Source organism: Polypterus senegalus, chromosome 11 (genome assembly GCF_016835505.1).
Source record: "Polypterus senegalus isolate Bchr_013 chromosome 11, ASM1683550v1, whole genome shotgun sequence".
Lineage (NCBI taxonomy): Eukaryota > Metazoa > Chordata > Cladistia > Polypteriformes > Polypteridae > Polypterus > Polypterus senegalus.
The window spans coordinates 50,737,321-50,762,439 of record NC_053164.1 but is presented as its reverse complement, the minus strand read 5'-3'; the positions used below and the strand labels follow the sequence as shown (position 1 = coordinate 50,762,439).

The 25,119-nt window shown below is 37.5% G+C and overlaps 2 protein-coding genes across 2 annotated transcripts in view; one reads left to right on the top strand and one right to left on the bottom strand.

Annotated features, from left to right (window-relative positions):
* Positions 1 to 2,233: 2,233 nt before the first annotated feature.
* On the bottom strand, positions 2,234 to 16,842 carry c11h2orf68 (chromosome 11 C2orf68 homolog). The gene is made up of 4 exons (XM_039768587.1): positions 16,604 to 16,842; positions 9,273 to 9,388; positions 3,257 to 3,402; positions 2,234 to 2,695 (listed from the first exon to the last, which is right to left on the bottom strand). Exons 1-4 carry the CDS (start codon positions 16,723 to 16,725, stop codon positions 2,573 to 2,575), a joined length of 507 nt encoding a protein of 168 aa, XP_039624521.1. The 5' UTR covers positions 16,726 to 16,842; the 3' UTR covers positions 2,234 to 2,572.
* Positions 16,843 to 19,474: 2,632 nt separating this feature from the next.
* Positions 19,475 to 25,119, top strand: part of usp39 (ubiquitin specific peptidase 39) — a 49,855-nt gene continuing 44,210 nt past the window's right edge. The window contains exons 1-3 of the mRNA XM_039768586.1: positions 19,475 to 19,676; positions 24,203 to 24,284; positions 24,613 to 24,707. Coding sequence (XP_039624520.1) covers positions 19,628 to 19,676; positions 24,203 to 24,284; positions 24,613 to 24,707 — 226 coding nt within the window. The 5' untranslated portion in view covers positions 19,475 to 19,627. The remainder of the gene's footprint in view (positions 19,677 to 24,202; positions 24,285 to 24,612; positions 24,708 to 25,119) is intronic.

Genomic DNA, 25,119 nt, shown 5'->3' with positions numbered 1-25,119 from the left:
TTGCACTCTGACCTCCAGGGGACACCTCATTTCTCATGCAATATTGCATGTATTTTACCATCGGAACGCTACCTCCATCCCCCTGTTCTCAAAAGTGTATGTATATAAGAGCACTTAATAATTCAGTCTGGCTTGAATTTATTTGTATTTTACAGGATGGGGAGGAGTAAGAAGAAGTAGACGACAGAAACGGGAGTACAGCACGTACTCAAGGAGGCCACTTGGTAACAATGTCTTTTTTATTAATAGTTTCACCTAACTTTTCTTCATCCATTTCACATCTCAAGGTTGCCACCTGCCCTTTTTCACTTGCTAGAACTCACAAACACTTGGTTGACCATATGGATTACTCTTAGGAACAAGATGTTTCATCCAGACAATCTGGATCTTACTTTAGAGAATACTTTTCCTGTCATCACAGCACACAAATTTCTTTAACTGATATTGTAAAGAATATATGAAATTTGTGACAAAGCAAGAAATGTCACCACTATTATGCTTTTAAACTCTTGACACTGCTGATCATGACATTCTTACACAGGATTGAGAATTTAGTGGCCTAATAGGCACTACTGTTACTTCACATTATTTGTGAAGTCTGGAGACAGTACTTGCTTTTTTCTGATCACTGTTGAACATTGTGTTCTCAAGTGTTGGTGCTGGGACTATATATGTCACCCTTAGGAGATATCATTTGAAAATACAATATTAAGTCATAAGATGATGACGCAAGTTTATTTTTAATACTTGGTTTTATACACGTTATATTTTTGCTCAAGTTCAGAAAAACACTTAACCATTTTTAATGGGGGGTAATTATGTGAATAGCAATACAATAGTGAATGCTCTTAACTCAGCAAGCTTAAATTTTAGTTTACCTGAATCCTGATTTATCTGTTGATCTTTAACAAGCATTTAACCTTCCATCACATTTCTGTTCTTTGTTAGACCTGCTGTCTTAAGTTTAGAAATTGCAGGCAGTCTGGCGTAGTGGTTAAGGCTTTGGACTTCAAACCCTGCTGTGGTGGGTTCAAATCCCGCTATTGATACTGTGTGGGGTGGCATGGTGGCCTAGTGGGTACTGCTGCTGCCTCGCAGTTAGGAGACCCAGGTTCACATGAAGTTTGCATGTTCTCCTCGTGTCTGCGTGGGTTTCCTCCCACAGTCAAAAGACATGCAGGTTAAGTACACTGGCGATTCTAAATTGTCCCTAGTGTGTGCTTGGTGTGTGTGTCTGCACCCTGTGGTGGGCTGGCGTCCTGCCCAGGGTTTGTTTCCTGCCTTGCGACTTGTATTTGCTGTGACCCTGTAGTGAGGATACAGCGGGCTGGATAATGGATGGATGGATACTGTGTGACCCTGAGCAAGTCACTTGACCTGTCTGTTCATCCAACTGGAAAACCAAAAGAAATGCAACCAATTGTGTCATAAGTGTTGAGAGTCGCCTTGGTTAAAGACGTCAGCCAAATAAGTAAATGTAGAAATGTATGTATTGTAAAATTAAGGTAGTTTCTTAAGCTTTAGCAGCGTGAAAAACCAGCACATTTATCTCAAGAAGAACTGAGTACAGTAAGGCTGTTCAAACTGATCAGTTACTGCACTATAGTTAATTCAAAACATGCTGGAACTAAGAATTGTTAGCATGAAATGCCAATTCTCAAATGACTTTACTGACATCCAGTTGAGAGCCGATTTTACAATCCTTCTTCTCACATAAAGTCATAAATGGCTCAGCTTCCCCACACCCTACAAAATATATTAGTTCCTGTACTCCAGGGCATAAATTAAGATGCAGCCCTCCTTAATATTCTGAGGATAAATAGAACTAATGTAGGGGTACGGCCTTGAGCTATAGGGCAACCGATCTCTGCCTAGCAATATCAGAGAAGCGCCATTTGTTTTAGAATTTAATTCATGGCTAAAGGCTCATTATTTTCTCACAGGATACTCTTGCTGTTACTTTATAGCACTCCCTTATCTTGCTTTTTCAACTGTAGTAATTGTTTTTGAATTGCCATTACTAAGTTTTCTCTGATTTCTTCCTCTTCTTGCCGTTTATGGTTGCACTTGATTTGGCTCGGAGTGTACATGTCATCACATATGATAGACCCGTTTGTCATCATTCAGCTATGAAAAGGTTCTTTTCAGAATGCTACTGACCAAGGACAGTTTGCATTTGCACATAAAGCCATCCTGTATGTACATGTTTATAGGTATCTTTTTATATGTACTGCATGATGCATCTCTGTCTTTCATTTATGCTGCATGTCATTTGTCATTTTGTATTTGTAGTTACTGTATAGTATATTGGGCTTCTGAGTAGAAGTACACTTCATCAGAATAAAACTAAATTAAAAGTGCACCCTGTAGCATTCATGTCATGGTGAACTGCCACACAAGAGCAGTAGTCTAGGCATGCTTAAAGTGCAGCTTTAACTATTTCAGTAGTCCTGCCAGAGTATGGATGTCATTTTAAACAGTGCTGTTGACTGACGTACTGCAGCATGTCAGCTTCTGGCTCTCAGGTTTCAGTGAGAAATACTCAACATCTGATTTGCCATCCTTGGTCAGTTCAGCGTTTCACTTTGCGCTTTTCAATCTCCTGCTGAATTCGCTGGTAGAGAGTTGCTTTCATGCCAGAGTCCAAAATGTTTTCTGCTGCTACTAGTTCCACCACTTTGCGGGGGTCATCATCCTACGAGAAAATTGAAAGCAAAATATGTCATACAGCAGCAGTTAAAGAACTAGAAAGAATAACCACAGATTCTGTTTCATACACGTCTCTTCTTCCACACTTATGTCACGTATGGCTGAGAGATGACACAACTAAAAATATTACACATTACATAATCTGAGTTTAAAATAGATATCTACAACACTTTTCAGAATTACATTTTTGTATACAATCTGGACATATACACAATTAGCAGCATTCATCTATTTTAGAATTTTCACTAAACAAAAAAAGAAAAACTGAATTTTGTACAACTTCAAACAAGCCTGAGGTTTAAATAAATAGTCTGCTGCAGGTACCCCTGCTTGTTTGTATCTTAAAGAAAACTGTACTTGCCATTAACTAGATGTATTCCTGCAGTTTAAACCCAAATCTATATATTTTGCAACATGTAAGAATAGATGCCAACAGGCCATGTGCTGTGCTGTGCTGCTTGGCTGAATTCTTGTGGGAGTCGCAGCAACTTCTGTTCATCTCATACTTTTAAAATTGTGAAGTTAAACTAAGCAAATTTACCCCTACCCTGTGTATTATAAATGAGGAGACATCTCCACTGTCTGCTTCATATTCTAGACAGAACAGCTCTGTCCCATGTAGTTCTGGATCTGCGCTGGAGCTGCTTTCATTGGATTCTTCATTTTCCATGACTTGAGAGATTTCTGTTCCGCCTGTAAGTAATTGTATGGTAAAATAACAGGATTAAAATTATGCTATTGTAATACACAGTATCTATCAAAAGCTTATCCACTTTGGATGGTCCACACTAAATATATAAAAAAAAGTTATTTTACTAAATGTCAATGTCAACTTTATTTATATAGCACATTTAAAACAACATAGGAATGCTGTGGCCAAAGTGCTTTACAATAAAAGAAGGAAAAACATACAATTAACATAAAAAACATAAACAGAAATAAAATGAATGAACATAAATAAAATAAATAGAAGTAAATGTTACATAATCAGAATGAGGAAACCATCAGTATTACTGAAGGTCACGGCAAGCAAGTGAATAGAAAGGAGTCTTTAATCTTGTTTTGAGGGCGGCACGGTGGCGCAGTGGGTAGCGCTGCTGCCTTGCAGTTAGGAGACCCGGGTTCACTGGCAGGGTTCTCCCTGTGTGGAGTTTGCATGTTCTCCCTGTGTCTGTGTGGGTTTCCTCCCACAGTCCAAAGACATGCAGGTTAAGTGCATTGGCAATCCTACACTGTCCCTAGTGTGTGCGTGTGTGCCCTGTGGTGGGCTGGCACCCTGCCCGGGGTTTGTTTCCTGCCTTGCACCCTGTGTTGGCTGGGACTGGCTCCAGCAGACCCCCCGTGACCCTGTAGTTAGGATATAGTGGGTTGGATAATGGATGGATGGATGGAATCTTGTTTTAAACAGTTCAATTGTAGACGACTCCTTTATGTGATGAGGTAAAGAGTTCCACAGGCGAGGAGCAGTCCCCTTTAGTTTTACACTTGCTATGAGGGACAACAAGAGACAACTGACCAGAAGATCTAAGCACTCTGGATGGCTGGTGTAAAACACACAATTCGGATAAATAGGCAGGAGCAAGCCCATGTAAAGATTTAAAAACTAGCAACAAGATTTTAAAATCAATTCGAAAACTGACAGGCAGCCAGTGTAAAGAAGCTCATTTTAAGATGTCACGTTGTAAATATGCTAAAATTTCCATGCCAAGAGGGAAATATTATTTACCCTGTTACTTAAAAACAATGTCCTCCTTTTCCCCCAGTGTTAAGTGATCCAATCATGATTGGATAGCACTTGAACACATTAAAAATCAGGTGTAAATCAGATCACTCACGCTGTATTCAGAGGTGGACAGAAGTAGAAGGCGACCATACTGATACAAGTTTAAGTGAAAAGTTGTTCTGAATCTGCATACAACAACCACGTAACTGGAAGGTGAACAGAATGTGTTGGGAGATTGGGGAGTTGACATCAGATCTGTCTAGACACAATGCAGATGACTGGAGACACTTTATCTAAATTCATTTTTTTGAAAGCAAAACACACAAGTCAAATAAATACATAGAAAAGGCAAAACAAATACTAAGAAATTAATTCAAGAAACTCATCATTCCACTGAAAGAAGACAACTCTTTACCCTTAGAAAGCCCTGTCTGTAAAAAACAGAAAGTAAAATAATACAGGCCCAACACCTTTACTTTAGGATTACATTAATAAGCTCTTGAGAAGTTTTGAACATATCTTTACGATATATTATAGAACTCCACTTTTCCACTGAGTTAGAGACGGTGGATTGGGATTCTTGCAATTAAGCAAAATGTAGTGAGACATAGAATATTACAACTAATTTTCTGAAACACACTTTAATCCCACCTGTTATTTCTCCAAATAGCAATGCTGAAGAGTTACAAGTGATTTTAAATCCAAGGTTATGTAAAAGATGTACAAAAATATTTGCTGAAATGGTTTAAATTTGTGGGACATTTCCAAAATGTATGAGCTAGTGCTGCAGCTGCTTCATGACCTTGCTCACAATGTGGATTTTGCCCTGGTGTATGTTACAAGATGCTACACAGCAAGTGTTCAAAATAATAGAACATACAAACTAAGACACTGATTAAACAACCAGCAATTATGACACACAGACTATTACTTTTTCATCAATACATATTGAACTATTTGCATCTTGGAACTAATAGCAGTGAAAACTGGTAGGTATTTAAACTCTGCATCTTTACGTGTACTGATTTGAATGTTGTATCTTTTACATTATTCTTTTAGAGAGGTCTTAAAAAGAGATTTCTAGACATATTTTTGGAATGTAAAACAACCTTATCAACCTGGGAAAAGAACACAATTTTGTAATGCAAACATGACAGTGGGTTTAAGATTATTGATTATTAATGGAATCACAGTTAACTACACATAATTCAAGAGAGGTTTTTAAGTTTGGGATGTGTGTTTTAAGATAAAATGTCTGCATTTCCACGGACACCCTCAGATATAATATCTCTGCAAACTAAAGAAAACTTCAAGCATGTATTTACCTAGGCCTTAACAGACTCATCATCAGTATGTCTGCTGTATTATCTTTTAATAAGACTTTTCAAATATATTTCCTATTCCTTGCTACTATTCGATTTACTGTGTTTTTTTAAGTTTGCTTTATTGCAATTGCAAGTTATATTGTTCAGTTGGGTCAGGGTATAGTGTTAAGAGCACCTAGTGTGAGAGTTTGCCATATTCCCACAGAGGTTAGGGGTTGAGAAGGGATGCCTCCAACAGTATCAACGCAGGCAATGGACACCTGCTTTGGTAAGTGGCACAGGTGTTCAGTGACGTTCAACTCGTCACAGTTTGTTCTGCTTATGCCAAGCTGTGCTTGTGGTAGCTGTCCACATGTGGGTATGCCATACACCTGGGGCACTGTAAAGCAGCTATACTAAAGTCTCATTTTGATTGAAGCAGATGTACACATGTGGGTGTGTACAGTACATGTGGGGTGCTACAAAATAGCTACACAGAAGTCTTAGTTTGCTTAAGGCAACTGTCCACGTCTAGGGAAAACTGTACATGTGGGGCTCTATGAAGCAAATATACATGTAGTACTCAAATGCACATAATAGTCAGCCATAACTATGTAGTGCAGGCAAAGCAAAATAGTGGAACACAGAAACTTCCATGATAATACACCTAGGTGCACATTACACAACTGTAGGTAAGACATGTGTGATCAGTGAACAATTTCTAGTTGAACCATGGTATATACTTGATGCATATTTTAATCAAGTTTAATTCAGAGATTTATCCCCATCATTACCCAAGATCATTAAGTGGTAAATTCCTTAAAATATTTGCATACTGTCTGATTCTTCATCTACACTGGCCAGTTAGCCAGTGATATCTCATTGATAGATTGTTGAAAAAATTAGAAGATGGGCAAATTTATTCTAACCACTTATGTCATTAAGGGTTTTTGGCATTATAGTGCCTAAGTTACACACCCAAAAATAAATATCTATTATTCTGCTTATGTGAAGTAAATACAACCCCCCTTACCTTTCTACTATAAAAGGAAATCCTGTTATTATTAATGGAATCACAGTTAACTACACACAATTCAAGAAAGGGTTTTAAGTTTGGGACGTGTGTTTTAAGATAAAGTGCATTCCCACTGACACCCTCAGATATAAGTGAAATCCACATACATGAGCGGTAGAGATGTGAAGTGGCTGGCGTGCAGTGCAGGCAGGGGGGTTGACAAGCGAAGCAAGCAGGGGGCAAAGCCCCCTAGTTATTAAGAGATTTGTTTCATGCCAATATCAACTAAATAAAGCACAAAAAAATGTAGTTTTAGGAATTTCTCTACAAAATAAAAAATTTGTAAGTACATAACCAACAAATTTTATGGTGCACAACATTGGAATCAATTTTCTTTTTTCCCGCCACCTGTTAGCTATCCTTATACCAAGTTTAGATGTCATATCCCAAAAAATTGCACAGATATACAGTTTGGCACAAAGTGTCCCTCTTTTTGGCAACATTTGGTATTAGATTTTGGAAACATTTAGTCTCTTTCACTAAACAATCTCTCAAAACAAATATTGCAGTTATGTTTTTATTTTTTTAGAGAAAAAATATTTTCTGTGTGTGTGTATATCACATGAAACAAGAAATATTTGTAACTATAAGTATACTTATATTCTCATCCGAAACCTTTACTTTCAATACTTTTTCATGGTAGACCCTGAAACAATTTCTGACAAGAGAAACTATGTTTTGTACAATATATTGGAGTTTTTATGCTGCAATTTATAAATCTTTCCCTGCCTTCTGTTGCAGTTTTCCCACAAAGGCTTAGTGTGTTTTTAATTATTAATTTATTTGTTGCAGATGCCTTTATCTTGCATGTCACATCTGGAATAAACTAAGTACAAACATACATTTTCTTGCCACCTTCTTCCAGTTCTTGGTCATGAGGTGGAGGCAATGCCTTTCCAAGCAGCCCAAGGCACAGGGCAGCAAATAGCTCTGGACCAGGCCTCAGAGCTAGTCACACTTACACCTAAACATACAGGAGCCAAGTAAAGAGTGTCCACACCACCTAAATAGTGCATTTTTGGCATATCAGTTGAAAACTGGCATACTCAAAACTGCATCCTGGAAGTGACATTTGATCAATTGGCGAAAGATGCGGAATACCCACATGAAACTACGAGTTGCGGCAGCCCTATGTGACACAAGTATATTTGATCAAAGAGTTGTTCCCTATGAAATTTTAAATGCCTTGATTCAGTGACATTTGATTGAGGGGGGTCCCCATCCCCTTGAGAAACTGCAAGCAGTGCAGTGTGATTCATTGACATTTGATTGAAAGGGGACTCCATCACCTCATGAAACTGTATGCATTGTGGCATGATGTAAGTACATTTGATCGAAGAGCGGTTCCCCATTAAAAATCACGTGGTGTGATTCTGTGATGGCACACTGCCAGTACCAAGTTGAGACTGGAAGAGCACTGCTCAGAAAACTGATATATGAAGATTGTGTAACAGACAGCCTATGGGAATAGTAATTAAACACATGATGTTTGAACTGTAAAGTATGGCTATGCTTTAAAGATATGAAGCTTTGAACAATACTTACAAATCAAGCATATCATTAAGTCCGTCAGTAAACGCATCTTACTCAAGGTCATATTTTGTGTTATTAGCATTCTGTAAATTTTCTACAACTTACTCAATCATTTGTATTTTTTTTTGTTTTGTTTTTGAAGAAGTGGGTTAACCAAACTATCACCATGCATTCTGACAAAAGCTTGAACATAACGACGTGTAAAGATGAACGGTCACACATGTAACTTATTTCATACCTTTTTACACACAGCTGTTGACATGTAATGACCAATAATAGTCAAATATATAGTAGATCATTAAAATATTCTGTATCTCAGCTATCCAGGGGCAACGAGCCTTTCAATGTATGTGGCTTAATGTAGTGGAATCCTGGATAAAAGCAGGTTCACTCAACTGTGCTGCGCTGCTCGCCTTGGTGTATACGTATGCAAATCACATTTTACTAATGAAAGACAGCAGACAATATGGAAACTTATGATTTAATTGAAAGAAGCCACCCTTGCGTATGTAAAAATTCCATTATTGGTTTTGATTGATCTGTGGGTTTACTGAAACATACACATTCAACTTTGAAATATGGTGGTGTTCTATGCATAAAAAAATGTAATTTGTGTAAAGAAGAAATGGTGTGTTACTGGAAGATTACATTTTGAACTTAATAGCTCAAAGATGCTATTACACTATAGAGATTTCTAAACTTAAAAATTCCCTGGCATGATCTATATATTGAAATAGGCAATTATGGATAGAGTTTTTTTTTTCTCCCTTGCACTGGGTAGTTTACCATTAAATTCCTATGATAGCCTGGATCTGTAAAAGCGGTTAAAAAAAAAAAAATGCTTGACTTGCATGTGTAAACACCTCACATACATTTCAATTTACACTAGCTGGTATGTGAGCTTTTAAAAAACAAAGTATATATTTACTTCTGCATCGTGGGTGATACACCTGAATGTCTGGCCTTCGAGGCCGGGCAGGACCACTGCTGTGTCTTTTCTTCTGTTTCTCTTTTGCTTCTTTCACCTCTTTGTCATAGTCATCCCTAAAGAAAGGCACAGAAAAGTTATAATACATTTAAAACAGTCAGATGTCTACCGCTATACTGGCAATTAAAAACTAGCACAGAAATGAACTGAGAGCAAGCTAGCAATCTAGTAAACACAATAATCAAGTGGTAATGAATTACTACTACTGGTGAGCTTACAGATCTGAAACATATTATGGAATAAAGTGACCTAACCACTTTTAAGTAAAATAAAAGCAAAAAGTGTCAATTAAACAACAACTGCCATTAGAAAATCATCCATTTTATAACCTACTGATCCATTTTAGGGTTTCAGGAAAAAGGTGGCTGTCGTCAGCAGTCAGTTCTCATCATCTCCTTCAGCCAGCCTGCTCCCTCCTGAACACGCCACACAACCTTCTCCAGTCCATCTGATTTCATCCCCTTACATTTCCTAAAGGCTCTCTCCCTCTCCATTTCTGCCAATTGCATACGTCATCACCTCACTCTGCACACTAATTTTTCCTGTATTGTTTAAACAGGACCCTACTAAAACTCTCCTCAAGAAGCCCATGTTTGGTCCATCTCAAGTAGGTAACTACAGACTGGCTTCTCTACTTGCCTTTCTGTCCAAACACTGGAATCTGCTATCTCTCACCAAGACTCTTCCTTTCTTTTATAAGGCAGACAACATGGCCCTAATCAGCCAGGATTCAAGAATGGCCATTCCACTGAGACTGCTCTACTCACTATTGACACATTACGGCACACTAAAGCTACCAACGAGTCATGACATTTGTGCTAATCCTGCCAGATTACTCCTCTGCCTTTGACACAGTCAATCACCAGATCCCCCTTGCCACCCTCTCTGACCTTGGCAAAGATGTACTTTCTTTCTATTCTAACTCATCCACTTATTCAGTACTCCATCTCTGTTCAGCTTGGCTCTCTACTGCTAACACCCGCCAAGTTGGTATGCAACCTTGGGGTGTTGATTGATGACCAGCTGTCCCTCTGGGATCATGTTGCTACAGTTTGTCTGTTTTGCAGATTTAGCTTTTTACAGCATACTTAAGACCATATTGTGTCTGTTAGAATATGTAGATTAACTCCTGATCTAGGCTTTGGTCTTGTCAAAACTTGAACTCCTGTGACTCTCTGCTGGCAGGAGCACCCACATGTGTCACCAAGTCACGTCTGGTGTTTAACCAACAGAGGCAGGCTTATGTCACTCTTCTATTCAAATCTCAATACTAGCTTCCTGTAGCAGAAGGTGTTAAGTTCACATTCTTGCCTACTGAGTAGTCAATGGGTCAGCACCTATATATATGTAGACACTTGTGAGGTTCTATGTTCCTTCTCAAACACTCAGATCTTTTGTTGAATGGTGTCTGGAGATGCTGTCACTGTGTGATATCAAATCTAAGTCCAGATGTTTTTCCATGTGTAGCTTCTGGCTGATGGAACAACTGCTCACATCCTACCGAACTATTGACTCTCTCAATGTATTTAGGAAGTGTTTGAAGGCTCTTTTTTGGTGAATATGTCTGTTAGGTTTTGTAATATAGGAATTAGTAACTTGCTTCTTTTGTTTCTGTGCCCTTCACTTGTGATGATCAATTTTGTAACCTTGTTCTGTATCACTGGGCACAACAAGCCACTCATTCACGTATGGCCAATGTAGAGTTTCCAGTTATCGTAAAAGACATATTTTTGTTATATGGAAGGAAAACTGGAGTACTCTGGGACACCTTCAAGCAGACACATGGGGCCTGGATTCAAACCCCAAACACTGGTGCTGAGAGAGAGCAGCATTATCACAATTTCACTGTGCCACCCCATTTAAAATTTCACCTTCCACAAAACTGATCTCAAAGCAGTTAAAAAGATTTGGCTTCTGTTAACATTCTTAACTCTGGTCATCTAGGGCCTCATGCATAATGCCATGCATAGAATTCACACTAAAATACGGTGTACAGACAAAAGCGGAAATGGTCATATGCACAAAAAATTCCAGATACATAAATCTGTGCGTACGCCAACATCCATGTTCTTCCACTCCATAAATCCTGGTCAGCGTGAAAAGTAACACACATGCACACGCCTATCGCCACTCCCCAACTCCTCCCAGAATTACACCTCTTTGAATATGCAAATCAATATGAATAGCCCCTAAGCTCAGTGCTCTGTGAAAAGGCAATGGCAAAAGCATGGGGGAAATAGAAGAACTTCAGCAAATATCAAGTGGAGGCAAAAAAAAAAAAAACATACTATTTGTTGGTTTAAACAGTGGCATATACAACAAAAGGAAGTTGATCGAGTGACATAGCGTGTTGCACAGTGCCAGAAATAAAAAAGAAGTTGTCAGATAATCGCTGTGAAAAGGTGATTCGTAGCCCACCGTCTGAGTGTCATATAAAAGCTTATTAGGGTACAAAGAAAAGAAAAAAAATAGGGACACAGTGGGAAAAGAAGCATGGAACTTTAATCTCAAAATTTCCACTTTAATAACGTAGTTTATTTTGTCATTAAAGTAGATCATAAACTTCTTCTTAAAATCGTTTAATTTACTAGTTTCTCAAATCCCATCGTAACTAAAGTAGCATGTTAAATGTTTTGTTTGTGTGAATCACTACGTGCTTCCTAAACAGGCTTTCTCTTTCTCCGATAGGATACAGAATCCATTACATTCGTGATATTACAGTTCTCTGAATAATTTAAACACTGAGATGTATACTTGAGATCATGTCAGTATTCATATCAATTAAAGCATGTATTAAACATGGGAACACTGTGGCGCAGTGATTATTCCTGCCTCACACAAGATGCTGTCTGTGCCATGCGCGAGCTTTGATGAAATAATTTATTGCAGCAGTACTGTCTCTTTCAAACGTACTAACCTCCTATTCCTGTCATTCCTTTTCTTTCTCCAAGTACCCAATCGCCACATAATCAGCTCAGTAATAGACGCTAAACCATCTGTAAGCTTAGAACTCTGATGCTTCAAAGCTTTTAAGGAACATTGAAATATCTTCATAGAACATGTTTAATTATTCTGTCCATCTATCCTTCCAGTGTCGCGCCAGCCCCAGCAAGAATACAGTGCAAGGCAGGAACAATCCCTGAACTGCCAGCTCCTTGCTAGCGCTGAGATGCCGTGTCCTCACATGTTTAATTATTAACAATATAGATTATTTAAATGATGTTAATATTTTATCTGTATAATGTAATAAACATATTTTGCTGCATTTTATCTTAAAAATTATATTGTCATCATATATAAATATGCGCTTTATAAAGTGGCGCAGGTTGTGCAATATTATAACTGTACCGCAAGTTTACAGTGAGGTAATTGTACTTATAAGTACAAACAGTTCTACAAGGAGCACTTGATGGACTGACTGATTGCGTTTATAGTTCTTGGGATGAAACTGTTTCTGAACCGCGAGGTCCGTACAGGAAAGGCTCTGAAGCATTTGCAGTATGAGAGCAGTTCAATAGAGGCTGAGGCAGCGTGTGCTTGATGCTGTATACCGATAATTCTCTTTCTGATCAGCTGCTGTAGAGCTGTGCTTCCACACTCAGATACATTGATATAAATGCTCTGAGTGCTGTAGTGAGAGTAATATGGAAAAAGATGATCCTCTGTGGCAACCCCTAATGAGATCAGCTGAAAGAAGAAGGTGCAGTGAGAGTAACAACGCTAAAGCTGCTGTGGTATTTGTAATAATTTGGCTATTCCGTTGGCCATTATATTGTTACAGGTTAATTACAATCAGATGCCTTAAGTTAATAAACAATATGCGGTTAATTTCAGTGTATTTGATAAAGCTGCGTCAGGGATGTGGATCTAAAAAAGAAAGGGAAACCACTAGTTTGCAAAACTGAGCAGAGAATTTGCGTACGCCACGCATTTAGCTGGCATGAAATTGTGTGTGGCCTTACGCCAAGTTTAGGTTTTATACATCGCAATGTGAGTGTGGAAACGGGCTTAGGCACCATTTTTGTGCGTACGCACCATTTATACATGAGGCCCCTTGTGTCTTACAGCATGTATGAAATAATTTGCACCTCTGTTTGTATTTTACATAAAATACCAAACCTTATATTGGCACCCCTTGTAAAATTTAGTAAGAAGGGTTAGGAAAAAAAATCCCTGTTTGCTGAAGAACTGTTAACTTGCACTGAAAAAATGAGAAACATCTGACTTTTAATTGAAACAAGTTCATACAAAGAAAAACAAAGCCCTCTCATCCAGAAATAAATATTTTTAACAAAAACACATGTATGTTCAAATTTAACGTGAAAAAATGTAACTGAAGCATGTTTCCCATTTAAATTAGGCATTGTTAAGTTGATTGGGGTGTATAGGAACTTTCCAGCTGAAATCAATGACTGATTAACTGGGATACAAATGTGAGGAGACACAGAACCGAATTTCCTTAGCCAACCATCATCACGGCAAAGAAAAGAAAACACTCAATCCAAATGAGGGAGAAGTGTGTTGCCCTTCATAACTCAGGGAATGGTTATAAAAAATAACTACTTCCCTAAAAATGCCCATTTCTATAGTTAAGGCAATAATAAAAAGCGGTCATCAACTGGAAATGCGACAAACTTGCCTGCAAGAGGACCCAAGTTTATTTTACCCCCACGAACAGTCAGAAGGATGTTAAGAGAGGCAATAGCATCTCCAAGGATCGCTGTTGGGGAATTGCAAGAAAAAATAAAATCCTGGGGTTATCAAGTCTCCAGAACCACCATCAGATGGCATCTCCATGCCAACAGATTATTTAGAAGGTATGCCAGAAAAAAGCATTTTCTGTCAGTTATTCAGAAACGTAAGAGCCTGAAATTTGTAAAACATTACTACAACTTTGACTGGAACCATGTTCTATGGGCTGATTAAAAAAAAAACAACTTTTTGGCAGTAAACACGCAAAGTGGGTTTGGTGTAAAAAGAAGGATGGCTATAATGAAAAGAACCTTGTCCCAACTGTAAAATCTGGTGGATGTTTTGTGGTGTTGTGGGGCTGTTTTTCCTCCAAAGGCCCTAGAAACATTGTTAGGGTACAAGGCATCATGGATTCCATGAATTATCAGGGGATTTTAAATCAAAACCTGTCTGCCTTTTCTAGGAAACTTAAACTGGGTCATCATTGGGTCTTCCAGCAGGATAATGACCCAAAACACATGTCCAGATCATCCCTGCAATGGTTAACTACAGAATCAAAGTTCTGCCATGGCCATCTGAATTCCCTGACCTGAACCCTATTGAAAGAAAACATGTGGAGTGTAATGAAGAGGAGAGTACATAGGAAAAGGCCAAGGACCCTGGATGAGCTGGAGAGGTTATGTAATGAAGAATAGTCTCAGATGCCATGTGCTGTATTCCCCAACCTTATAAAAGGTTACAAGAGAAGACTCTGTGCTGTTATATTGGTAAAGGGAGGTTGTACAAAGTATTAAACGCAGGGAAGCCAATAATTGCGGCACATGTGTTTTTGTTAAAAATATTTATTTTTTGATGAGGGCTTTGCTTTTCTTTGAATGAACTTATTTCAATTAAAAGTCAGATGTTTCTCAATTGTTCAGTGCTGCCAATGTTGCCCTAGTCCAGTTATCAGTTTTCTTTTTCATGCTACCTACTAGATCAAGGAATTTAAAATTCAGCTGTTCCATTCTCAGCTGAGGGTTAGAATCCATGGTTTTTTGGAAGGAAAACCATCACTTCAGATTTAGTGGTCCCGTTTCTTACCCTAGCAACAAAAGCAAAGTGGGCAGCAAATCATTTAACATTGGAGATTAAAAAACAAAAGCTAAGCAATCTCTCAAATTTTGACTGTGCCCCGATATCTGATCCATAAGAATTAAAAAAGAAGCAGCACTGATAAGGCACACCCTTAACAAATGCCAGGGATGCAGACAAAAATGTCACTGCGGGATGAGATATCATGTGGCCTAAATCTTGCTTGCTCTTCCATGAAATAGATATGGGGGATTTATATGATGAGAATATCTGACAGATACTGTATGAGAGAAAAACAATCAAGCATTATCTAGTGAGTTATTGTACATGTCACTCCCCCCTTTATTCAAAGCATCTTAAGAAAAAAAATTAGAACACAGTATAGCAGAACTTTAGATACATTTGCTAGTGTTGGGGTACAAACAGATTACCAACTTGCTCACTGTTCAACAGTGACACAGAGGTGAGAACTGAATGGCCAGCTTTAGGGTTTAAAATGCAACATCCAAGCCAATATATCATACTCCCAGGTTTCAAGTTTTTGTTTTACTTAGTACTTGATGTTTCATTGACGCCGATTTGCAGATACACTGATTAACACTGTATACAATTTCTTAAACACAATGTCCTAGATACACACTAGTGTTTTTTTCAGTTCTTTGGCAAAATACCAAGAAAACTAAACAAAGAAAATCACTATTGAAAAAGTATACTTTTGATTCAGTAAATGTCAATAAAATAACAAGAGAACTAAACAAAGAAAAACACTATAGAAAAAGTATACTTTTGATTCAGTAAATGTCAATAACTCGGGGTGTGGGTCTTGAGCAGCTGAAACTCATCCATCACTTTACTCTGTCAACTTATTCTAATTGTACAGCTGTAGGGGTAAAATATATTTTATCAGTCAAAAGTATTTGCGAATAACTTCATAAACTATAACAGGATACACTCAAGATACAAAAATTATTAATTTTACTCATAACAATAGTACCGAGATGTCCAAAAAATCAGATTGTTATCTTATCTATCCTCATGCTGCAAAAATCATAGAATTTATATCACTGAAAAAAGACAACAAAAAAAGTGGCTCAGATAGTACATGGGAAGATCAAAGTATTGAAGAATGGCGAATGAAGACATAAACGTCTCACTTCTTTAGCCTACATGCGAACAATATTTAAAACCAACACATCTCTTACCTACATTTCCATGTCTATTATTAGGGTTGAACTCAACCGAACAAATTTGTGCCACTAACGGACAGTCATGTGAGAGAGAAGTACAGTATAAGGAAACGCTATAGTGCATTAGTCCTTTAAAACTCGAGTTTGATGCACATGCGTGTTAACACTTGGTCCCATCAACCTCTTAAGTGCCAATTTTAACCCTTTCATTTAGTACATTCCTTGTACGACTCACAAACAATCGCAGGCAGAAAAATAAACTTTATAAATAAATGGGTACACTACAAATGTCGCCAACAGAAAAGAATATAACCGAACCTGGCGATTTGATTTCTGCGAATATGGTGCAAAAAACCATGGTTCATATCCAGTCGTCCCCCGGGCTTGAATCTCAGCTCCGTCCCCGTCGCAGCAGAACCTGTCTCCTGTACCACATCCATCTCTATCTGTTAATCCGACATCGAAAAGAGTTATTCGGATGGTATCTTCCCTTGCCTAAATAAACCCCCCACCCCACAGCATCCCCGCCTCCCTCGTTGTCTCAACAACAAGAAACGCAGAAAGACTACGGCTCTCGCAAAACGGCAGTCCGACCGGTGCGTTACCCGGAGTTTTAGTTAAGGAGACACGGGACCAGCAACCATTGTAGCATTTTGGGGATAAGCATCAGTCGTGAGATCAATACAACTAATCACATACGTGAAACGTGGTTAATATTAAACAATACTATTAGAAAATAAACCCATGTAACATAATGATTTAAATGTTTTTTTCCAATAAGCATTTCAGTTAGTGATATTTCAATAAACATTAAACTATTATTTACATGTATAACTGATGTTCACTGCACGCACTGTATAGCACTGCTGTCTGGCTTTTTATTATTTGCATGGGTGACGTTCATAATTGTTGAGTTGATATGCGTGTGTCTGGTGAAAGTAGTAAGGTTGGAGTCTTAATCCCTCTTTGATAAACACTAACCGGCCACTTTATTAGGTACACCTTGCTAGTACCAGGTTGGACCCCACTTTGCCTTTGGCTGTTGTAATTCTCCATGGCACAGATTCAACAATGTGAACAAGGTGCTGAAAAATTCCTCAGGGATTTTGGTCCATTTTGACATGATAGCATCACACAGTTTTTGCAGATTTCTCGGCTGCACATCCATGATGCCAATTTCCTGTTCCACAACATCCCAAATGTGCTCTATTGGATTGAGACCTGCTGACTGTGGAGGCCATTGTCAACCACTGTGAACTCATTGTCATGTTCAAGAAACCCGTTTGAGATGATTTGAGCTTTGTGACATGGCGCATCAACCTGCTGGAAGTGGAAATCAGAAGATGGGTACACTGTGGTCTTAAAGGGATGGAGCAGCAATACTCATGTAGGTTGTAGCATTTAAATGATGCTCTGTTGGTACTAAGGGGCTCAAAGTGTGCCAAGAAAATACCCCCCAGACCATTACACCACCAGGGCAAGATTGTAAGGCAGGGTGGATCCATGCTTTCATGTTGCTGACATCAAATACTGACCCCATCTGAATGTTGTTAGCAGAAATTGAGATTTATTTTTTCAACGTATTTTCAATCTTCTGTTTTCCAATTGTAATGAGCCTGTGCAAACTGTAGCCCCAGTCGCCTGTTCTTAGCTGACAGGAGTGGCCCCTGGTGTGGTCTCCCACTGCTGTAAGCCCTTCTGCTTCAATGTTCGATGTGTTTTGCGTTCAGAGATGCTCTTCTGCATACCTTAGTTGTAATGAGTGGTTATTTGAGTAATTGTTGCCTTTCTATCAGCTCCAACCAGTCTGACCATTCTCTTCTGACCTCTGACATCAACAAGACACTTTTGCCCAGAGAACTACTGCTCACTGGGTATTTGACCTTTTTCGGGACATTCTCAGTAAACCCTAGAGAGGGTTGTGTGAGAATATCCCAGTAGATCAGCAGTTTCTGAAATCCTCAGACCAGCTCATCTGGCACCAGCAACCATGCCATCCATGTTCGATTTGAGTTTCATCAGGTCTTGACAATGTCTACATGCTTAAATGCATTGAGTTGCTGCCATGTGATTGGCTAATTAGATATTGGTATTAACAAGCAGTTGAACTAGTGTACCTAATAAAGTGGCTGGTGAGAGTATGAGAGAGAACAACAGACGTATTTTGTTTGAACTTTCAGAGTTAATTCTCACATTCAAGAATACTAGTAAAGTGAAAACATCATGCACGCCCAAATAAACCTGCATCTTGCTGCTTTCACTCTCAAATAACTTTGGCAGTGATGCAGCGCAAGGATACTGCCAAAAAGTGTGACCGTAAAACAATTGCCAGGCACATCACTCACGCTCTAAATGTAACTCGCGCTTACAAAATGTGCTAAAAACGTAACTTGCATTTATAAAAGCCGTGCTTCTCGCACACAGACTTCTGTCAGTATTCTAATTTGGTAAATACCTGTCACTTCACAGGGACCTGGCGAACAAATCAGGCACATTTCAGTCAAGTCGTGCTTGACGTGCTGTAGATTTCCTTTAATATTCCAATATCCTTCCTGCACTATCCTAAAATGAAATATTCCAAACGTTCTGAAATAAGACACTGGCATGACCGAAAACACATATTTACAGTTTTTCAGGGATTCACTTTGACCCTATTACGGATTTTTAAAACGTAGCCTCTGGAAGCCTCGACGCTATTACGGGTTTTTAAAACGTAGCCTCTGGAAGCCTATGTAAGTAACAACCCCGAAATATGCGTCACTTACAGTCGAAACAATGGCTCCCGAGACCTCTATTCTTTTTTTTTTATATATATAAATAATATCCAAGAGTATCATGTACCTTAAAAAGTTTCATCATTCCGGCGTAAATAATTTTTTTTCCCTAAGGCTTTTCTTTCAGGAAGGCAGAATTTTCTGGCATCGAAACCAGCACAACAATATTGAGTCTAATGTTATGCTTAAATTAATATTACGTTGTTAGCATTATTAAATGAAACATACCCAGTACGTTTCGATCGCCTTTTAAACCCATTTTTGCTAACCGGTAATTAAATTAGTCGCTTCGTACACGGTGACACACAAGAAATCCCATGTTTTCGACAAGAGTTTCTTATCAGCCGTAACTTAGTTTGTTCCTCACGGCGTTCTGTACTCCAGTAATGCTACGGCAAGCCCAACGGGAAACTCCGGGTTAATATTTAGTTGGCTTTCTCGCATGGGGTAGATTTACGTCTGTACGTAAAGAATTCGAAACCTTTAGTGATTACAAATACCGGTATAGACACGCTTCGTTCGTTTTGAACATTTTGTGAAACCAGGAGATAAATATTATAGCAAGATAATGTCCATAAAAAGGGAGAGAATTTCAGATTATGAGGATGGAGAAGATGGTGAGTGATTTGACTTAATCATTACAAATGTACTTTACAGTAAACATTTACAGACGAGACTGGCATACTTTAAACAGATTTTATTTCTTTACACATATTTTGGTTTTATCTACATCCAGCCACTCATTCCTGCCACACAGTTGCACAGACACAGACACGAAAAACATGGGTATGTAGTTTAAAAAAAAAAGAAAAGATAGATGGACATTACACCAAGAGCGTCTAATCTACATGTACGTGGTTTTATACAAAATATGGTTTATTGAACAGTGTCATTTACTGAACCCCTCGGAACTTTCAGTTGTTTTCCAGCCCCCACAGATAATAAAAGTAGTCGTAACCCTTAAGACACATTAATTAAAAAATAAATAAAATAAATAGTTCACGACTGTACTGCACCCTGCTTGTTCTTTCTGACAGAAATCAGCATTCAATCCGAGTTGTTCAACGGTAATAAATTGCTCAGTCAGGGGTTAACACCGAAAATGCAGAGCCCCTTTAAATAAATTTTTTTTCGTTTTTTTCCTGATCATTTTGTCTTTTGTGCACCTACTCCCGTGTAGTTTTTATTTTTGTAGCATTAAATGATATCCCTGTGAATATGGCAGTGTAAATGGACATTTTAAACAATGTTAATTATTGTTATTATTATTATTTAATTTTGATACTTTTTATCTGCACAATACAAATTAAGCATGAAAAACGTACATAATTGCAAGTGATGTGGAAAAAACATTTTTTAAATTCTAAACCTAAAAAAAAGATCGAAGTCATTTCTGTAATGCTAAAATAGAAAAATCATAGCAGCCTGTGTTTTAAGAAGTAAAAATGTGGGAAGTGGCGCTGGCTATTTAATGTGCACACACAAAACACAGTTTGTCGATCTTCTCTTAGGATAGCACGAGCATGAAAAAATGAAACTCCCTCTTGTGTAGATTACATATGCAACCAATAATGTTTGCAATGCAGAAATGATTGTGCTTATATGTCCTGTTCAAAGTAAATCTATTATTAGTACATAATTATGGCAAAGTGAGTACCAGTAAATGCTCTTGTAATAGGAATTTGTACGCTTACAACTTTAAGAGAAAGGTATAGTTACCAAAGCAAAGATTTAGTAATGACATCTGAGCTTATACACTCATAACTGATGTAAAGGTCTTTTCATTAAACTGGTTTTGGATGATACCAGTAGAAGAAAACTTGCAGAAAGTACATACATTTATTACGATATTGCCCAAAACTTTTGTAGTAGTAGTGATACTGGGCCTCATGTTCAAACAGTGCATATACGCAAAAATATAGCATATGGCCGTTTCCACGCTCATGTTGAGATGTATGTGTAAAAACTAAACTTGGTGTAATGCCACACACATTTTCACAACAGCCTCCGGTCATGTGTACACGCATTTCTGGTTGGTTTTGTAAACGGGCTGCACCCAATGTCAAAGCAGTGTTACTGTGTCTGTGTGGTCTGCCTTATTTTTTATATTCACATCCATGATGCAGGCTTTATCAAATACACCAAAATTAATTGCATATCATTTTCAAATTTCAAGCACTTGACTGTAATATATATAATGGTGCATGGAATGGCCAAAATATTCCATTTATTATGGCTGCTTTAGTGTCGTTAGAAGACATTGTAAATGGAAAAATTAGAAGAGCGCTTATTTATAGATAAAAATTATGATGATGACTGGCCTCAAAGTCGATTTCGATTTCCAAGAACTATCCAAGGCAGACTTTGAGCAATTGTGCTCTACCTGATCCTTTGCAAATTCTGTCCACCCTCAGGTGTTTAGCCACAGGAGTATTTCAGCACGAACTGGCTGACAGATCGGATATTTCTCAGTAATCACTGAATCTCACTATGCCAGCTGTATGGGATGGTATTCTATGCTTTTCATCCAGATATTTAAGATTTCTTTACACTGTGGTTGAATGGGCAAACATCAAAACACAATTTGCAGCAACATCCGGTTTTTGTACATTGCTATAAATGCACCTTCAAAGAATTCATTTGCTTATGTAAATTGAAAGCATTTCCAGTCTATTAATGTGAAAAATATCTCTGATACGAAAATGCATCTCATTAATGTTGTGGTGAGATATATGATATGTGCCTCGCCGATAATTGTAGCAAATTGCTGCTCAAATGGTGCGAGCCCCAGAATTCTGCTACCTCCTCCAGTGGTGTTGACACTCAGATGTTAGTCTGCGACTTTCATTTTCACATTAACTTTGATATCTGACCACTTTTTTTTAAATTTTTTTTTTATTTTGGGCACTGTGCCACTCCCATCAATTTTCTTTTTTTTGTTTATATAAGCCACCAAATAATACGCTTTTCCTTGCCTCCACTTCACTGAACAGGACCTCCATTTCACATTCACTGAAATTCTTCATTTTCCCATGTGCTTTTGCCATCGTATTTTAACAAAACACTGAATGGAAGGGATATTTATATTGTTTTGCATATTCAAATAGGTGAAATTTGTGAAGGTCCGGTCCCACCACCCCCAGATATTACACAGGTGTCCCCTTGGCCTGGTCCTTTCACTCAGGTCCTTAAAAATGACGATTCTGTGAGACAGTTCACCCCTGGGCAATTGTGCCACTTAGTCTTTGTCTCAGGCCATATAGCAAAACAGGTAGTAGAAGGGCTCTAAAGACTTGGACCTTCGTCCTTTTGCAAAGATATCAGAGCATCACACTCTCCTTTCCAGCGATCTCATGACCCCCCATGCTCTCCCAATTCGTCTACTGACTTCATAGGAGTAGTCAACAAAGACATGAATGTTGCTGCCAATGTAAGTAAACCATTCAATGAGGTCAACATTCTCTCCTCAGAAATACTTTTGGTTTTTATCCAGGACACTTACATGCCCAGACACTCGGACTCCTTACTCAGTGTCTCGTGAGCCCCGATCAGAGACTTCATTTAGTACAGAATAACACATAATTTAATTTTATTTCATCAAGAAGTTAATACCAACAATCAAGCTAATTCTTAAACAAATATATAGATTGTCTTTTGTTATTTTTAGCAGCAGAAACTGCAAAGCCTATGACATTCTTGCACATCTTACTAAAATGAAACTTACTTTTAAACCCTCCTCTTCGGTCTGTTTTTTTATTTAGAAATCTAGTTTAGTCCCACTGTAACTTTTAATCAGTTTAGTCATGGCCATTTTATTTTCCATAAAGGAGAGAACCACACACTAACAAGTCATTTCTCATCCAAAATGCTTGCAACATTTTATACAGCATTGATTCAAATGTTTTACCTCCACGTGTCTATATATATTTAAATATCAAATAACAAGATATTTGTGAGACTCTGCTGTGAACCAAAAAGCATACTTAACATGCTCCTTTCCGCTGGAAGAGAAAGATTCAATTAGCTGGATCCTGTTGTTGAAACGGAGAATGTTACCTGTATCACAGTCTATAATTTTTAAAATGGAAGTACGGCACAAGAACTGATTTTTTTTGTTTTTCCTTTATTTAACTATCTTATGTAACTTTTTTAAAAATATTTTACAGTTTTTAACATATGATATGATTTCTATTATTTATATAGTCATACTGGATTAAATTGCAGGGGCTTCCAGGCAGGCTTTTAATATGTTGTTCTGCTGTTTATAAATGTATTTTGTAAATTTGGATTTCTTTTTTTATTTTTGAAATTTTGACTATTTTGTTTGTGTTTCATGCACTGAAGTTTAATGAGTTTCATTAATGTTTATTTCAGATTTCTTTGTTTTGGAGTACTGAGAGAATATTAGAATTGTTTCAGCCTTTGTTTAATTGTATTAATTGTTGATGAGCACATTATAGTTTAGAGAAGGTTGTATTTGCATGTTTGTGCAAGATAAAGAAATAGGTAAATGTTAATTCATTGCTAAAAGACTTAAAAGTAAGTTTATTATCGTAACTTTTTCATTGTCTGCTCAATAAATAACATTGCTTTTCCCATGTTGAATACAGAATTAAAGGTAATTTAGTTTTAGTAATTTTTGTTTTAGTCTAAACAAATCCAAATCATATTATGTGATATCATCTACTGTTAAATTCTACTCTGTACTTCTAACATTTTTATTTTTATACTGTATTGAGGATTTGTTCTGTGTATTGTATTGACCCCGTTCTTTGACACCCACTGCATGCCCAACCTACCTGTAAAGGGGTCTCTCTCTTTGAACTGCCTTTCCCAAAGTTTCTTCCATTTTTTTTTTTTTTTTTGGGAGTTTTTTCTTGTCTTCTTAGAGAGTCAAGGCTGGGGGGCTGTCAAGAAGCAGGGCCTGTTAAAGCCCATTGCGGCACTTCTTGTGTGATTTTGGGCTATACAAAAAATAAATTGTATTGTATTGAATGCAAAATTATTATTTACAATTGTACTGTTTTATACTGTGAAGTATGAAGGAGTATTAGTTTTTTGGAATCTTTAATGTTTAATACAGTTTCTTCATTTAGAAATAGATATACACAAACATGGCTCCTCTCTTTTCTTTTTACTAAAGTCCCAGTAAAATTTGTGAGATCCCATCCTGAACAAACTGACCGACGCAGTCGACACTGTCCATACTTGGATACCATCAACAGGTACTTGCAGTAAATTTGTTGTTTTTTTTCTCCCCTCTAGCTAATTCATGTGTAACTCATTTCCCAGCAACATTAACTTGAAATGTCTAGGATTGTTTGATGTCTTTTGTTAATGATTCTGTATAACTATGCTTTTTGTATTATGAAATATTTAAAGACAGTGTTTTATTGTTACCCCAAATGTTTATTTCCATTTGATATTTTTAAATTGCCTTTCAAGTCTTTGTACTATGTGGTGTACAGTATTTTCTGTATTGAATCTTTCTGTGTAGTCTGTGATGAGAATGCCTAAGGGGAAATTGTTTTTGACCTTTCCATTTCCTAACAGGAGTGTATTGGATTTTGACTTTGAAAAATTATGCTCCGTGTCTCTCTCTCACATCAATGTATATGCTTGTCTGATTTGTGGGAAATATTTCCAAGGTATGTATTTTGTAACATTCATGGTATTAAAAAGATTTCATTTAGGATGATAATTTGATGTATTTTTCTTTTCATAACGAATTAATAAACCATTACAGTGTGTTAGTTTAGGTCAGGAAAAATTTGCCTTTGCTGTAGAGTTTGAATAGATTCTGAACTGAGAAATAATTTTTTTGTATTTCAAACACCCTTTTGTACAATATTCATATATTCAAGTCACGGATGTTGAAGAATTCTAAAGTGAAATATGTAGCAGCTTCATGCATTCTTTACAGAAAAGGAGATACTGCTACATTAAAAGTAAATTAAAACTGTTACTGGAAAGAAAAAATAATCACTTTAGTTTCTGCCGTCATTTTTATCTAATTGTGGTTTGCACAGTTCTTATTGTTTGAATTTATTGAAAATGTAT

Excerpts from the sequence above, each read along its gene's own strand:
- c11h2orf68 (XM_039768587.1), bottom strand. The coding sequence starts at position 16,725 with ATGGATGTGGTACAGGAGACAGGTTCTGCTGCGACGGGGACGGAGCTG. Across the intron at positions 9,389-16,603 it reads CGCAGAAATCAAATCGCCAG|GGATGACTATGACAAAGAGG; the intron begins GTTCGGTTATAT and ends GCCTTTCTTTAG. Across the intron at positions 2,696-3,256 it reads CCTCATTTATAATACACAGG|GATGATGACCCCCGCAAAGT; the intron begins GTAGGGGTAAAT and ends ATTTTCTCGTAG.